Below are 16622 nucleotides of genomic sequence, written 5' to 3' on the forward strand. Positions count from 1 at the left end.
CCTTTAGATGATAATTGCTCTTCTATAATAATAAAAGCAAGTGTAATGTGTCTGTCTGTCTGTCTGACCGAGCTCTCCAGCCAAATCTATCGCACGCAGGGACCTGGAATTTTTTATACGGAAGCACAAAGGGGCTGGCCACCAGACCTCGAAGCCCGATTTTCGATTTTTGAATTAGAAAAATTTAAAAAAAATTATTTATAATTAATTAATCACGGTTTTTTTGACTCACTGATATTATTATTTGTTTTCAAATAACGTTCGATTGTAACAATTGATTTCTTTATTCTAGCGTTAGTTTGCTGTTTTGACGATACATTAAATCGATTAATTACAATTCATTTCTTTTTTGTAGCTTGTGGGGGGGGGAAGAGAGAGAGACAGTCTACATGTCCTACACTACTATTCCTGCGCTATTCACTTATCTGCATTTTCTAAATGCACGGGCAACGCCGGGCGGGTACACCTAGTTATTTCATAAATTACAGTTTCATATTTTTAATTTTATAATTTCTGCATGCCATCTTACCAGATTTAAACTGATGATCTATAATCCGGAATCGCCAAAGTCCCGACGAGTCCGGATTAAAGACTTTTGAGTGTATTTAGAATTTTTCCATTTCTAACACACAAAATCAGCTTCGCTTCAAAGATAATTACAATATCACAGATAATTTTTATTCATGTTATGAAAATGAACAACTTTTAAGAAACGATATTTTTATCAAATGAGATGGTATGATAGCTTTATGTTTATAATATTGTTGTTGTTGACTTTAGAGTTATACAAAAACAAGTATCCAAAGTAAAATCATTGCCATATAGCTGAATATTTTCAAAAGATATTTCTCTAACACAAACGACCAGGAATACAATTTTGCCTTATACCTGTTACAATAGGAAGATGAATACTATATACTATTACTGTGACCGAATGGTTAAATAAGGCTCTAATGTAATATCTAGTGCTTGTATTTTTCTTAACTGACTGCAAAAGATAACCCAATTTCTTATTAGAATGGTTTGCCACTAGCAATCTAATTAAGCTTATAATAGACATAGAACCAGGACCCATCAGTGATGAATATTGTTTACAGGGTTCTTAAAAATAAATAATAAAAATCCATATTAATTGTATTCGTTTGGCACCTAATAATAAATACAATTTATTTTTCCACTCATATTAATATTTAAATAATTTAACTTAAATCAAAAATCTGAATATTTTATAAATTTTCATTGCATAACAGTTTTCCCTTAACATATATTCCAAGCAAAGTAATTTAAGTAAAAAAGAGGCACATTTCTGAAATCAGAATACGGGAAATTGCTTCACGTAGTCATCCTTTAACAGTAAAAGCTCAACTAACCCGCATACTTGGAAACTGCTGAATATTCCGGTAAGTAGTTGGAAAAAGAGGAGTGGGGGAGATTGTAGCCGTTCTTTAGATTTCTCGGATTTTGACATTTCAATATGTGCATCATGTAAAAATAGACAACGGAACTGAGAAATATTCTGCTTAGAAAGCACAGTAAAACTCTTTTAAGTGTTCATAAACAAATCTCGGACTGAACATCAAAATTAATTATCTCTGCGAAATACCGGAAACGTTATTGCGCAATAGGTGCGACGTAATTCTTCCATAAATGATATTACGCAATCGGAATCAACAGCTGCCGGTATTCGGAGAATAAAGAACTAAATAAAGGAAAAGAAAGAGACTTACTAATCTGGGGTGTTTCTGATTCTAATTTTCAACAGACTGCGTTAAATTTCCGAAATAGAATCAATCTTCGCTTAGGTTGTGTAGACCGCAAAAATTTTTAGTCCTATTCAATCCAGATTGGACAGTGACAAAAAAAAAAAAAAAAAAAGGTCCGCTGCTTCAATGTTAGAGATTTTGCAGGGAAAGGGGAGAACCTCCCAACCTCCGTACTGTATAATGTATTGGGGGGGGATTGATTATTCGGTTACTTTCCTTTTATTTAAGCCATTCCGAATATTATTCCTTAGAAAGCTAATCTGTGTAAAAACTCACCCATTTTTGAAAGTTTATCTATATTTCAGCAGTTACTGCAACTATATTATCATAAATATTCATTCATATGCTCATAATTTAAGCATAACGATCATAATAAACACAAATATGAACTGACCACGCGGAACGAGAATGCAAATTATTAAAATCTTGATAGAAATTCAAACGTGTGTAGTATTTGGGTGGGAGGAAAAGAATACCGAATGTACCGGGATTTTCTACCGTTTTCGCAATTCTCTGAGCAACAGAACAACGTGCACCTGTTTGTACTCTCGCGCGCACCATAGGTTACGTTAATGCAGAGAACGGGGGGGGGGGAAAGCAATTTCCAGGGGTATGATTCATCATCTGACGTTGCATATAAGGAAGAAAAGTTGTTTATTTAGTTTCGGCTTTGGTACGGGGGAAAAATGCGCGGTCATTAAAAAAAAAAAAATACTAAAAACAAAAAAAAATAAGGGCTTTAAAGAAAAAGTAAGCACCTCTAAGGGCCTTTATATTTTATTTTCAAATATAAGGACTTATAAGCACTTGTAAGGGCCGCTACGAACCCTGGTTTAGCCTTATTCAGTCAGGCAAATGGCAGGCTGCATGATTAGTTTTCATGATTCTTCCCACATGTAAAATGAATGAGTCATTTTCCCTCAGAACGTTCTCTATGAAGGTATCTCTCCCATCAGGTACATAGCCCTTATGGATTCAATAATGTAAATGAATCCAAGTATATATATTAAAATATTTGTGATCTTGAGTTTCATGTACTAAATGCCATTTTTTTTACTAATTGGCTTGTTAATGTGAGCAGAAACTCAGATTACAATGAAATGTTATCATTAATGATTAAGGGTAATAAATGCAATCAAATAAGACTGAGAATCTAGAAGGTGTCTAATAAGTCACTTTTCTACTTTTACAAAACAGATGACCAAAATACAACAGTGTGCAATAAGCAATCACTAAATTAATGAAGCTCTAATAACATAAAGACTGATGGTTTAATTCATGTTTCTACCTTCAACACATTGTATATAAAACTGCTGACATATGAAGGTATAATAAAAGTCTTAAAAATGGCCATTCAGGAGACAGTTTTAGAAGACTGCAGATAAAATAATAATGCAGAAAGCCTTAAGGAGTACTTCTAAAAATAAAAGAGTTCTCTATTTTTCTTCCTTTTTCCCTTTTCTTTTCTCTCTCTCTTTTTTGTTTTTTAAACATAACAAATGGAAATAATATAGAAATGCTATCAATAATGTACAGTTTTAATAATAAGAAGAAAAAGAAGAATTTTATATGTAATTTCTAATAGACTATTTAAGTTTTGAGCAAATGTGACACACACAAGAATGATGATTTTATTAAATGAAGATGAAAAATCAAAGCAGATTTTGAAATCACAAATGCTGTGATGCACATGACAAAGGGCAAAACTATCCAGTTACTCTAAGCTAACTGAACACAAGTGACTGGATAGTCCCGCAAAATTCAAATGCATTAGTATTTGAATTTCATGAAATTTTCAGAATTAGATTTAAAAAATTTGATACATTAAATTTGTAAAAATGAATTTAATGGAAAATGTGCTCCTAACTTTTTAACCTCTTTAGTCACAACATTTTGAAAATAGAATTTCCCTGTGTGCCTTGGATCACTGAACATCACTGTGTGCATGAGTGTGTTTTTTAACTGAGCCCAACATACAAACATAATTCCTATAACATCTGCTTTTTATTGATATATATGGACTCTTGCATTTGTTGATAAAAATAATTGCTTATAATATAAATTAAAAATTCTAATACATAGAATTAAAATAAAAATTCTGAATAATATTAGTAAAAATAATTATAATTACATATTTAAATTATTTTTGTATGATAAAGTAAAAAACTTTCGAATTTAAATAACAGTACCTTTTATTTCCTACTGCTATATTTACACACAAAATTTTAAGTTGCTTGCACTGCATGAAATGTTTCTAAATTCTGAATGTGCGTTGCAAGAATCACTCATTTTAGATTCATAGAATAAATTATATTCATAACAATAAGGATAATACTCAAAAGAGGTTCCAATCAACAATGCTTCACCACTTTTTTACATTTTTTATGCACATTTACAGCTTGAAATAAAATGTTCTGTTTCAGCATATCAAATATGATATGATGTACCAGCAGTGACACTTTGTTCCTGTATCAACTTTGTTATAGAACACACTTCGAGGAAAACTGAAGTTTCAGGATATCATATATGATATGTTGGGAATGAAGAGGATAAAGTCTGTTTGAAATAAGAACAATTTTTTTTTTTTTTTTTTTTAAAGAACATGATGATAGAATAAGATTGGTTTGGTTTATTTAACTGCAGCAAAGCACTCGAGGGTTATCTGCCTAATGGAAGGAATATCTTCACGAAGGACATTCTAAGAGAAACTGGCTTGCATAAACATTGCACGTGGGAAAAGCCGTGAAAAATGCCCATGCATCCCCACCCATCCTTAATATGGAAAATTTAAAAGCACATGGATATAGCTGCTTCCACTATCCATGATGTGATATTCATCAATATATATCCTTCTGGGCTCAACCCACCTGAAAATTGCCTGTAGGCAGGGCATTCTTGTGCACCATGTTTGCCAATCCATCAACCTGGTAAATGATCAAGCAGCCACTTATATACATCCTTTTAAAAAGTTTGGATTGCTCTAGATTCGTGAATGTTACAAATAACATGCGTGGTTAGCTAGATACTCATACATATAAACTCACAGACCTGGTATAAATAAAACCCACAACTGACTTCTTATGATTTTCTCATCTAGGATTAGACTAAAGGGGAAGTGAACTGAAGAATATTACACAACACAAAGTTTTAAATATAAAGGTAACTTACTTGTTGCTGCTTTGGAAAATTCTCCATTGCTACAAGTGTATAATCTACTATTTGTTTTAGCATGCTGGTGTGAATCATTGAACTTAATCCAAATTTGGTCAAATTATATAAACAAGCTGTTGCTGCCATCTGAATGCCTAATACTTTTGGATAGGTTTTCATACCTTGGAGAACAAGCTTAGGAGGTAGGAGAAAAGATATTAGTAAATACATGCAGACAAAGACAATGTGACTATAAAGTTCTTCCTAAATGGAAATTCTAATTATTATTATTATTATTATTTTGAATCTGTAACTTTTATCAAACTTAATTCTTTTCATTATAATTGATGCTAATTGAAGATATAATCTTAACACCATTTTTAGTATAAAACCCACATTAATGCATAAAAACTAACTAAATAAATAAAAATAAAATAAATGTTCAGGTTGAAATACATGTACTTTTTTAAAAAAACATGCGACTATCACATTTCTACTACAGGAACACTTTAAGAGTACTTTTCATAACGTTCACATTAAATTACAGTCTTTTAAGAGGGAGGGCGGACTCCTTTTCAAGATTATAAATATCAAAAGGTACTTTCTTATTAGCTACATCCTCTCAAAACTTGCAAACTCATTGGTGGTTTTGGATACAAATGTATGCATGGGTATCTTCAAGTCTATTTCAACGACACATCCAGTGCCACTTATTATTATTATTATTTTTATTCTCTTTCATACAGCACTTTTATTCAAGCATATTTCTTGGTTTTTCACACTGTTGTTCTCCCCATGTACACAGTAACCTCTTTTCACTATAATAAACAGAATTTCACAAACTTGGCAGCTTGCACAATTTCAGTATCAAAATCTTAAAATGAGTAGGTAAAAAGAGGCATGTGGTTCCTTTAAGCATGTTCCATTGCACAGCATCTAGTTGCAGGAATCCTGGTAGCCACTTAAAACATTTTCTGATAATATGGTGCATTGCCACATAAATATCTGTTGGTGATATGGTGTGCTACCTCAATACATTTTGACACCTGCTAGGAGTGGGGAGTGCAAGAGAATCAGAAATAGCCCATCAAAGTTATGAAAAGTTAATGTAAAATTATTATGAAAAAAGATACATAAGTTTTGAGGCAAATTAAAAAAACAGACACAAGATATGCTTCAAAACATATTATAATAACTAAAATTAATTAAAGAATTAATTAAGTTAAAATAATGATCATTGGAGGTACTAGCAGCAAGAACCAATGTAATATTCATAAATTTGCATAGCTAATTTCAAAGTTTTAAATAGGTTTAAATGTAGAACCTTCTTTGACTATAGAAGTGCTAAATTAGTCTTGTAAATTTATGAATAACGCACTGATTCTTGTTGCCTTAGCACCTCCAATAATGAATGAATACAGCACTACAGCTAAATGCTGACATAAAATACACTTCAAGCTACTGCTTGCTCTGGAGCTATTCCTGTAGCATAAAATTTATTTGTGGACGATTTCACTAATGCAGGTAAATGCTTTCTTTCATTTTGCTACTTACATTAAAAAATATTTCCATCTTATTCCTTTACTGATCTTTGATTTTGTTTAGGTAAAAAAACAAGGAAGAAAGAATACACTTATATTACATTGCTAACGTTAACTTATTTTGATACTTTAAAGACTTACAATAAACTAGAATAAATAAACTTAAATAAACCTTGGGACTAAGGGCTGGGCAGATTAGAGAATTTTATGATTTTTAGGCAATGGTGAGCTATAAAAGTTTAGAAAAGGGCTTCTAAATTATCTGATTAAAAAAAATAAATAAAAATTTTAAAAAAAAATTTAAAAGAAAACTTATTTTTTTTACTTTTGGCCTTGTTTTTAATTTATTTTAATAAATTTTACAAAAAATTACAATTTAAAAAAAATCACAAAATATCAGACATGATAATTCTTATAGGATATAAATTATCAGTACCAAGTGTATAGAAATTTGAAATTTAAGAGTCACTTTAAAAAAAATCCCATATTTATCACTTAATGTAAAATACTTTTATAAAGCTCAACAGCTTCTCCACATAGCAAAAGCTCTTCATAAACTACATACCACCTATTGTGATAGAAACATACAGCTAATTTTTAATATTTTGACATCCAGATTTTTAACAATCTTATTTAATTCTTGATAAAAAGATGTAATTTATAGAGAAATATTTCATAATGGTTTATTTTGTTAATATTTTTATCACATCTTCTAATGCCAGTTATAAAGAATGACATATGCAATGCCAAATTATACTTTCTAGCCCTAAATAAACAGAAAAGGGACCTCCCAAATTAGATACAAATTTAATGAAGGGCCTAACACTGATTATGAGTCATATTTTTTTAATTTGTTTTCCTTTTTTAATTTTTATATTTGGATTGTGTTCATATGAATACATAACTGAAATATAAACTTTGGGAATTATTTAATGAAAAAATTTTTAATATAAAGCTATTAAATTTTTCAAATATAATTACATAAAAGAATAATATCAATACAAGACAAAAATGCACAGGAGAGGAAAAGAGATAATTGTTTAAAAAAATTTCTTTAAGATGTAAAGAACTCTATTGCAAAAAAAAGAGAGAGAGCGGAAGTATTTTATATTAACAAATTGCACAATCACTAGCAAAATTACTTTCAAAACAATTTTAACACTCTGAAACAAGAAAATAAATAAATAAATAAATAAATACACTGTTTTTAACAATATTTTGCATTTTTAAAATAAAAAAATTCTATAACTATTTTTAAACTATACACCTATTTATTAGAAATGTAAAAGGCATCCTTGCTATGAAATAATAAAAATAGATACATGGTACATTTCAGTTGGAACTCAAAAGCTATAAAAGTTACAAACAAATAAATTCTATATACATGTTAATCATATATACTCAAAACTAATTTTAAAAGGCAGTCAGATATACGAGGGCATTTTGAAAAGTAAAGGTACACCGTACGCCAGAGGAAAAGAAAAGTTTTGGTGAGCAAGTTGGCAACACAGGTGTTAACCTTGAACCGTTAGCTTTCTCCTCGCAGTCGTTCGGCATTTCAATGTTGATTCTGGTTGGAGTAGGTCATGTTTAAAATGGCTGCGCTGATTCAAAATCCCGCCAAATGCGAAGTGCGCTCCGTCATACGTTTTCTTCATGCAAAAGGTCAGCGACCAGCGGATATTCACAAAGAAATTGTTTCTGTTTATGGGAACATTATGAATCAACAAAATGTAATGAAATGGTGTCTTCATTTCTCTCAAGGTAGGACCGATGTTCATGACGAACAAAGAACAGGTCGGCCATCTGTGATCTCTGATGCCCTTCTTCAGAGAACAGAGGAAGCAATTCGTGCGAATAGACGTCTCAAATTGAAAGAATTGCATCAGATCATACCGGAAGTGTCAATGACAACTCTTTATGAAGTTGTGACTGTCAAGTTAAGGTACAGGAAATTGTACTGCTGGGTTCCAACAGGCGGCAACCTTCTATGAATGTGGGATACAAAAGCTTGTGCACCGACGTAACACATGTTTGGATAATGGGGGTGATTATGTTGAAAAATAATAAATAATCCAGTTAATAAGATGTAACAGACATTTTCTAAATAAATGTTTTTCTTAAGAAATGCGAGCCATTGTATCTTTACTTTTCGAAATGCCCTCGTACAAGAAAGTAGGGTTTTGTCTTACAAAAAAAGTTTGACAACTTCCTGACTAATACTTACTGTAAAAAGAGAATGCTAAAACACATGCACAAAATGCTGAATAACTTAAATAATAAAATAAAATTGTCTTTTTAATCAATTATGTTATAAATTTTGTGTATTTTCATTAAAAAATTTATTTGTATACACATATACGAAAATTTTTCATTATATTTGCTGTAATGAATTTTCTGGAAAAAAAAAAAAAAAAAAAACAAAGTTTACAGGCATTTGTGGATTATCCAAATTCTACTGCATTACCATTTTAAATAGTATAAATGAAATAAAATGACAATTCAATGAAAATTTCATAAATAGAATAACTATAAATTTACCTGTATTATGTCTAGACGCACATCTGGTAGATTCTGTATAAAAGTATATAAGTAACACAATGATTTCTGTAGATAAAATTTCCGTTGCATGTAACTTCGAAGAGAAACTAACACTTGACTTTCAGATGCATAACCAGATACCTAAAAGTGATATATCATTCAATAATTCTTTCTTTTAAAAGTGATTAATCTCAAAATAAATGCAAAAGATAAAAGCCACACTAAGTTTCAAACATGTGGCAAAACTGAATTTTATTTTAAAATTATTCCTATATGTATATATAGATATGATGTTCAATGTATTTCAAAGGAAAACACTGAACTCAATCTGTACTGGCAGAAAAAATAACTAACAAAGCTGATTTGTTATCTATTAAAAGCATATATCAAAATAAAATTTGAAAACTTTTATTAATTTATTAAAATAAATAGCTTTAAATTAAACATAAATTCAAAATAATATAATACTGAGTTTTGCTACTAATTATCATTATTATACATAGGTAAGTTGAAAAATAAGTTTCCCCTGTCAACTGTGGTCAGAGTTGTGTATGAAAGTCAAAAAATAGAATGAGACATTAAAGATATGACATACCTTTATTTTTCCACATAGGTACCAAGTACATTGAGACATTTGTCATATCGCTTGATAAGCTTCAAAAAGCCCTCCAGGAAAAAATCAGGGCTTTGCATATGGAAGAAGCGTTCAACGGCTTGTTTCACTTCAGTATTGCTTCCAAAGTGCCTTTCCCCCCAAGATTTTTCTTCAAAGCCGGAAACAGATGGAAGTCGCTTGGTGCGAGATCAGGACTGTATGGCGGATAGTGTAGGCGCTCCCGACAAAGAGTTGCAATATGGTTTTGCGTTGCCGTCGCCGAATGTGGTCTGGCATTGTCATCCAAAAGCAGAACGCCAGCTAACTTTTGTTTAGTCGGATGACATGATTTAAAGTGTGGTGGAAGGCAAACCGATGAAGGTTTACGGTAAACTGTAGTACTGAAGTTGGATGTGTTACGTGTGACCAGAATGTCGAGAAACGGAAGAGAATTGCAAGTCTCAAGTTCAAAAGTGAACTGAATAGCAGGATCAATAGAATTCATTGTTGAAAGAACTCTATTTAAATCATCTTTATTACCTTCAAACAGGGTAAAAGTATCGTCTACGTAGCGGAACCATGTCGGGAAGTTTAAAGTTTCAAACAATTTTGATTCATAATAATGCATGTAGATATCAGCCAGGATGGGACTGAGGGGGCTTCCCATGGCTAATCCCTCAGTTTGCTTGTAATATTTATTTTGGAAAACAAAATGTGTTTGTTTCAAACAGAGTTGAGTGAGAGAAATTAGCTCATCAATTTCGATGCAAGAGAAATGAAATTCGCGAAGTCTGGTTTCTAGACATCTTAATGCACCCTCCACTGGGACATTAGTGAATAATGATTTTACATCAAAAGAAACCATGAGTAAATTACGAGGAGAAATGTTTTTAACCTTTTTTACAAACTCTATTGAATTTTTTATGGTGTAAATGTTATTGTCTAATAGAGTGGTCTAGAACGGAGAATGCAGTTAACCGTCATAAAAACACCCTTGCAGTTAAATTCGAAAAACTTCTTTTACAGTCTTCCAGTTCAAGTAGTTCAAAAAATCTTCCCATTGTAAACATCAAGCCAATAGTTAATATTTCTAATGTTAGTCTTTCAGAAGAACAAGAGAGAATTCTAAATTATAATTTTAACTTCTCACAAACCTGTAAACCCTCGATTCCAAAGATTTTGGCTCCTATCGAAAAAGCTTTCAAGTGCAGTAAAGTTTCAGATTCACAGAAAGAAATGATTAGGCATCTTATCGCTCATAATGTGAAATTCAATAATAAACATTTGAAACCAAATCTAACTGCGAGAGAAAGAGCTACAATGCGCGAGATTCATTCTAACCCGGATATTGTCGTTTCAAAGGCCGACAAAGGTGGCCAGATAGTCATCATGGATAAGAACACTTACATCGATGGTGTTACTAAACTCTTAAACGAAGGACCATATAATCCGATCCCTAAAGATCCTTCACCTTCGGACTTATCCAAAATAAAAACTGCGATCAAATCTTCGCAAATCATTTCAAGCAACTTAAAACATTCGCTTATCCCATCTGTTGCGAATTGTGCCAGATTATATGCTCTTCCCAAAATTCATAAAAGTGGTATTCCTTTCCGCCCTATTGTATCAAATTTAGGTACTGCCTCGTATCCATTAGCTAAATATTTAGTTTCTAGATTTTCCACTCTATTAGACAATAACATTTACACCATAAAAAATTCAATAGAGTTTGTAAAAAAGGTTAAAAACATTTCTCCTCGTAATTTACTCATGGTTTCTTTTGATGTAAAATCATTATTCACTAATGTCCCAGTGGAGGGTGCATTAAGATGTCTAGAAACCAGACTTCGTGAATTTCATTTCTCTTGCATCGAAATTGATGAGCTAATTTCTCTCACTCAACTCTGTTTGAAACAAACACATTTTGTTTTCCAAAATAAATATTACAAGCAAACTGAGGGATTAGCCATCGGAAGCCCCCTCAGTCCCATCCTGGCTGATATCTACATGCATTATTATGAATCAAAATTGTTTGAAACTTTAAACTTCCCGGCATGGTTCCGCTACGTAGACGATACTTTTACCCTGTTTGAAGGTAATAAAGATGATTTAAATAGAGTTCTTTCAACAATGAATTCTATTGATCCTGCTATTCAGTTCACTTTTGAACTTGAGACTTGCAATTCTCTTCCGTTTCTCGACATTCTGGTCACATGTAACACATCCAACTTCAGTACTACAGTTTACCGTAAACCTTCATCGGTTTGCCTTCCACCACACTTTAAATCATGTCATCCGACTAAACAAAAGTTAGCTTCATTTTATTCCTATGTTTTCCGTGCTCTTCAAGTTTGCTCCTCCAAACTAGCCCTTGATGAAGAACTAAATTATTTAAAAGCAATAGCTATTGACAGGGGCTTTTCACCCAACATTATTAATCAAGCAGTTAAAAAAATTCTCATCTCAACACACCAAAAGCCACACTCTTATTTTAGGAGATTATAAAAATTCTGTTGTCATTCCCTTCTTTCCATCAATTAGCTATAAAGTTGCACATATTTTGCAGAAATTTAACTTTCGGGTTGTTTACTCTCCCATCAATAAAATTCCAACTTCTATACTCAAGGACCCCATTCCGGATATGAATTCCTGGGGTATTTATAAGATTCCTTGCCAGTGCGGTTTAATTTACATTGGCCAAACTAAGAGAGCCTTAAAATTTCGCGTCAAAGAACATGAGGCATATGTTAGAAAAAAGGAAACACAGAAGTCTTCTGTTGCTCAACATTGTTGGTCCGAAAATCACACTTTCAATTTTTCTGCTGCCAAAATTATTCAAAAAACATCTTCCATTGGAGAACTGGATTTTCTAGAGGCATTTCACATTCATAAAAATCTTTCTGTTCTAGTTAACGATCCTAATTCCAATCCAAATTTGCCTTCGGCTTTTAGAGAAATTATGTTTTAGTTCTGGTTTCGCCAACAGATGGCGCCACTTGCTTATTCTTGTCCAGGCTTTCTTATCTTATCTAAACATTATTTCCTATCTTGTTCATTTGCGGTTTTGCAGCTGAAGATGATGGTTCGGTAAAACCATCGAAACTAGTCCTGTGAAAATTTTGCAAATTTACGCTGATTTTTGTTGTTTGACTTCTGAATTAGTATTATATGGAAAATTGTAGCTAAAGAAGGGGATAAAATAATGAGTTCAAAATTTACTACCAGGCATATGAATGTACTATTTTTTTATGCACACGGAAAAAAAGAACAGCACAAGTTGAATAACACATTTTTATTCACTATGCCATCACAAGTTACTTTTCTTGGCAGCTTCTATGTGCTACTTTTCTTGCTGTGTTACAAACTGCATCTTGAAATATTCAATGGCAGAATGCAAAATACAGGACTGATGTTGCACAAATACTGTGTTGTGCTTTTATTTACAACAGTAAAATCATAAAAAGTTTTCAGTAAACCCCATCAATTAGAAATCCTCAAAAATAAATTGAAACAGATTCCTGTCACGTGGACAAGTTAAGTGTACAGTCTTCATCACCCAGGTTTTATGAAATATTCTATAAAAACCTCCAAATGGATGGGGTATTATGTGAAGACACTTCACTCTGCATGAGTAAATAAATAAATTTAGTTATATATCAGGATCCCATGACAAATGATGCTACAAGCCCACATTAATCAACTCAGGTGAAAGTAAAGGAATCCATTCAAAGGCATATGAGTTTTAAAATCTTCATAGAAGGCAAATGTGAATAATTATAGCCCTTTTCTTGTGAAAACAAACTTCATCAAAATATATATTGCTCTCAAACATAACACCTACATTGTCCTTCAAGAGCCTAACCTTCTCTCTTACATTCCCATCAACACCAAAATAAATCTCAATGTGGTGGAACATTGTAAAAAAAAAAAAAAAAAAAAAAAAAACTGAAGCTATTATCAAGGCAAAAGGTACTCAAACAATTGAGTCCTTTTTGGAAGTTGATTTAGTAAAAATTTACACAGATGGTCCATCAGATGAGACTATCCAACAGGGTGCAGCCGGTATTCACATCACTCTACCAAAGGGGGCAACTATACTCCAAAGCTATGCAGCAGGCAACATCGCTTCCAGCTTCACATGTGAATTAAGAATAATACAGGAGGCCCTGAGAATGTACATCGACTTAAATGATAAAGCCAGAGGACTTGTAATTTACTGTGACTCTAAAGCTGCCCTAGAGGCAATATTTCAAGGACATTCAAGACCCACCCAGGATGCACACCAACACCTATAAACAATCAACCAGATGTGAAAGACATGCTCTATGCAATGGATTCCTGTACATGTTGGAATCCACGAAAACCAGGCAGCCAATGAACTGGCTAAGGCAAGAAATCTCAATAACTCAATCCCCATCACTCTTGAAGATGCTAAAGCTATTGCCAGGTATAGACTCAAAGAGAAATCTAATAAGAAAGACCATCCAATATGTGAAATTGATGCAAATAGAGAAATTACAAAGACCATTTACTGGACTGAGAACCTGTCATTTTAGAAGAATGAAAATTGATGAAGATGATACCAGATCATATAGAACTTCTAGAAACTGCCCCCAAACAGAGCTTTTACCAGAACACATCTTCACTTGTCCATCAATACTTGCAGTTCTGCAAAGCTTGGAAGAATTTCCTTTCCAGAGAGCGCTGTATAGTGAAAAGATTGTGGAACTGTCAAAAGCTGTGATTTCCATGCAGGGGATCCATTTGACCTCTTGAAAGACACGACACCAACCAACCAACAAACTTCACCTTCCCAAAGCAAAAGCCACAGCTGCATAAAATTTAACTCTACTCATGCAAGAGAGCTAAAATAAGTACAGTGGAATCTTGCTTAATTAAGACACAATAACACGCCGAATAAATACTAATCCAGAAGTCAAACAACAAAAATCAGAGTAATATTTTCAAAATTTTTACAGGACTAGTTTCGATGGTTTTACGGAACCACCGTCCTCAGCTGCAAAACCGCAAATGAACAAGATAGGAAATAATGATTAGATAAGATAAGAAACCCTGGACAAGAATAAGCAAGTGGTGCCATCTGTTGGTTAACCAACAGATGGCGCTGGGGATGGTGGTTCGGTAAAACCATCGAAACTAGTCCTGTAAAAATTTTGAAAATATTACGATGATTTTTGTTGTTTGACTTCTGAATTGGAATCTTGTTTATTCAGCATAAATTGTTCCCAAATTGTACTTGTAATACGAAACACTCTTTAAGTGAAATTATTTTTTTCTTGGGAATCGAAGTAAATAAGATAAAGTATTCAATTCTAAAAATGAAAAATATTTAAAAAAATTTATAATAGTCTAATTTATTATTTATAATGCCTACTTTTTTACAAGAAAGTTGCTAAAAGGACACATGTTTTTACCTATGTTTCAAAACTAGGCAAAAATGAGACACAGCATTATAGTTAAATAAATCTGTAGCAAGCATAGCTACTGTTTTATTAGGGTGATGCTTCTCAACGTATGATTCAAGAGTTTCCTATGCTTTCAATACTTCCCTTATTTCACTTTCATTCATTTATGTCATTGCTATATACACCTCTAGCCCTATAATCTTGGCCAGAGACACAATTTCTTTTATTACAGACTCCACATGCACCTGCTTAAACCCCTCAGAGTAGTGTTCATTCAACAAAGCTGTTCAGTCAAAAGCCCTAATCAAAATGTGGACAAGCTCCTACATGTGAGGTCACGATGTCACCATGTCACTCATTCTGCGAAACATCACTCATTAAGGCAGTCATTCTTTTACATTTTGTTTTGCTCATATAAATCACTTGTTATGGGATGTACTCATTAAGGTTTTAATGCATAGTAAACCCTTGCACAACAGTTTTGCATGTATGTATTATCTTAATAGTCTCCACCGAATTTGTCAAAAGGCATAATTTCAATTATATGCAGTATGCTGCAGGGTGTCAGCCATGTTGCGATAGTCCTCATTAATGACTAATTTGAAAATTCATTCATTAAAGAAGTCAGACATTGCTTAGAACAGGAAAGCCTGAGCTTTGAAGTTCTCCTAATTCTCCATAATGCTCCAGGACACAGTGCTGAAGCCCTCCCAACAATGCACCCAAATGCAGAGGCTTTAATCATTCCATTGAACATCTATTCCTTAATCTAACCAGTGAATCATGGAATCATAAAAACATTTAAAGCCTATTATATAAAGCATTTTATATATTGGCAAATAAAGAACTACAGAGGCTGTTTGCACATTTTTTAGACGATTTTGGTAAGCGGTAATAAAAAATCATTTGCTGCAAAAGAAGTAATTGCAATTGTACTATGTTTTTAAAAGTCAAAATTATCGTCTGTGGCTTGAAAGTTTTGTTTTTGTTCAAAATGGCAAATTTAACAAAGCAGTGGTTCGAAGTCTACATTTACGCTCTTTCCGAAGAGAAATATGCACACTCCGTTATCTAAAAATGATGTGAGAGTCATGGTTTTGTGATATATAAAGCATCAATAGGTAATATCATCAACAAGAAAGGAAAAAAACCTCAAATTGAAGCCTCAAATGGGAAAAAAATTCCAAACAAGTATCCAAGGAAAAAACGGACATCTTCGACTATTGCAAAGATACATTGTTTAATGTTAAAAGAAAATCCCCCTAGTCAAAGGACAGTTGCAAAATCATTAAAATGCTCAGTTTCCAATGTAAACAAAATGATAAACTTTGATTTAAATTGTAAGAAAGCGAAAAAAATGCAATGTGCATCGTCTTCTTCCAAAGCATATCGCTCAACGCAGGACACGCTGCAGAATTCTATATGAGAAACACTTATCCAAAGAAAAATGGAAAACAATTGTCACAATAGATGAAGCATGGGTGTATTTAAATGATTGTAACAAAAAAAGAGCCATTTATTATCATAAAAGGGCAGAAAAAAATTTAAGTACAAGGTTCAAAGAATCGAAAGAAAGGGATTCATGATTGTTGCTGGTTTTTCTTAT

The 16622-nt window shown here is 32.6% G+C and overlaps 1 protein-coding gene across 2 annotated transcripts in view; it reads right to left on the bottom strand.

The window, feature by feature from the left end:
• The window catches only part of LOC118188153 (protein zyg-11 homolog B-like), a 98587-nt gene that overhangs the window by 60147 nt on the left and 21818 nt on the right, over positions 1-16622 (bottom strand). For both annotated transcript variants that reach the window (XM_085815318.1, XM_085815319.1), the window contains exons 3-4: positions 8996-9136; positions 4932-5108 (exon numbers count right to left, since the gene is read on the bottom strand). In XM_085815318.1, the coding sequence (XP_085671444.1) occupies positions 4932-5108; positions 8996-9136 (318 nt within the window). The remainder of the gene's footprint in view (positions 1-4931; positions 5109-8995; positions 9137-16622) is intronic.

This window comes from Stegodyphus dumicola, chromosome 4, assembly GCF_044657685.1.
Source record: "Stegodyphus dumicola isolate Sdum_Otavi_A_Nest chromosome 4, ASM4465768v1".
In the NCBI taxonomy this organism is placed as follows: Eukaryota; Metazoa; Arthropoda; class Arachnida; order Araneae; family Eresidae; genus Stegodyphus; species Stegodyphus dumicola.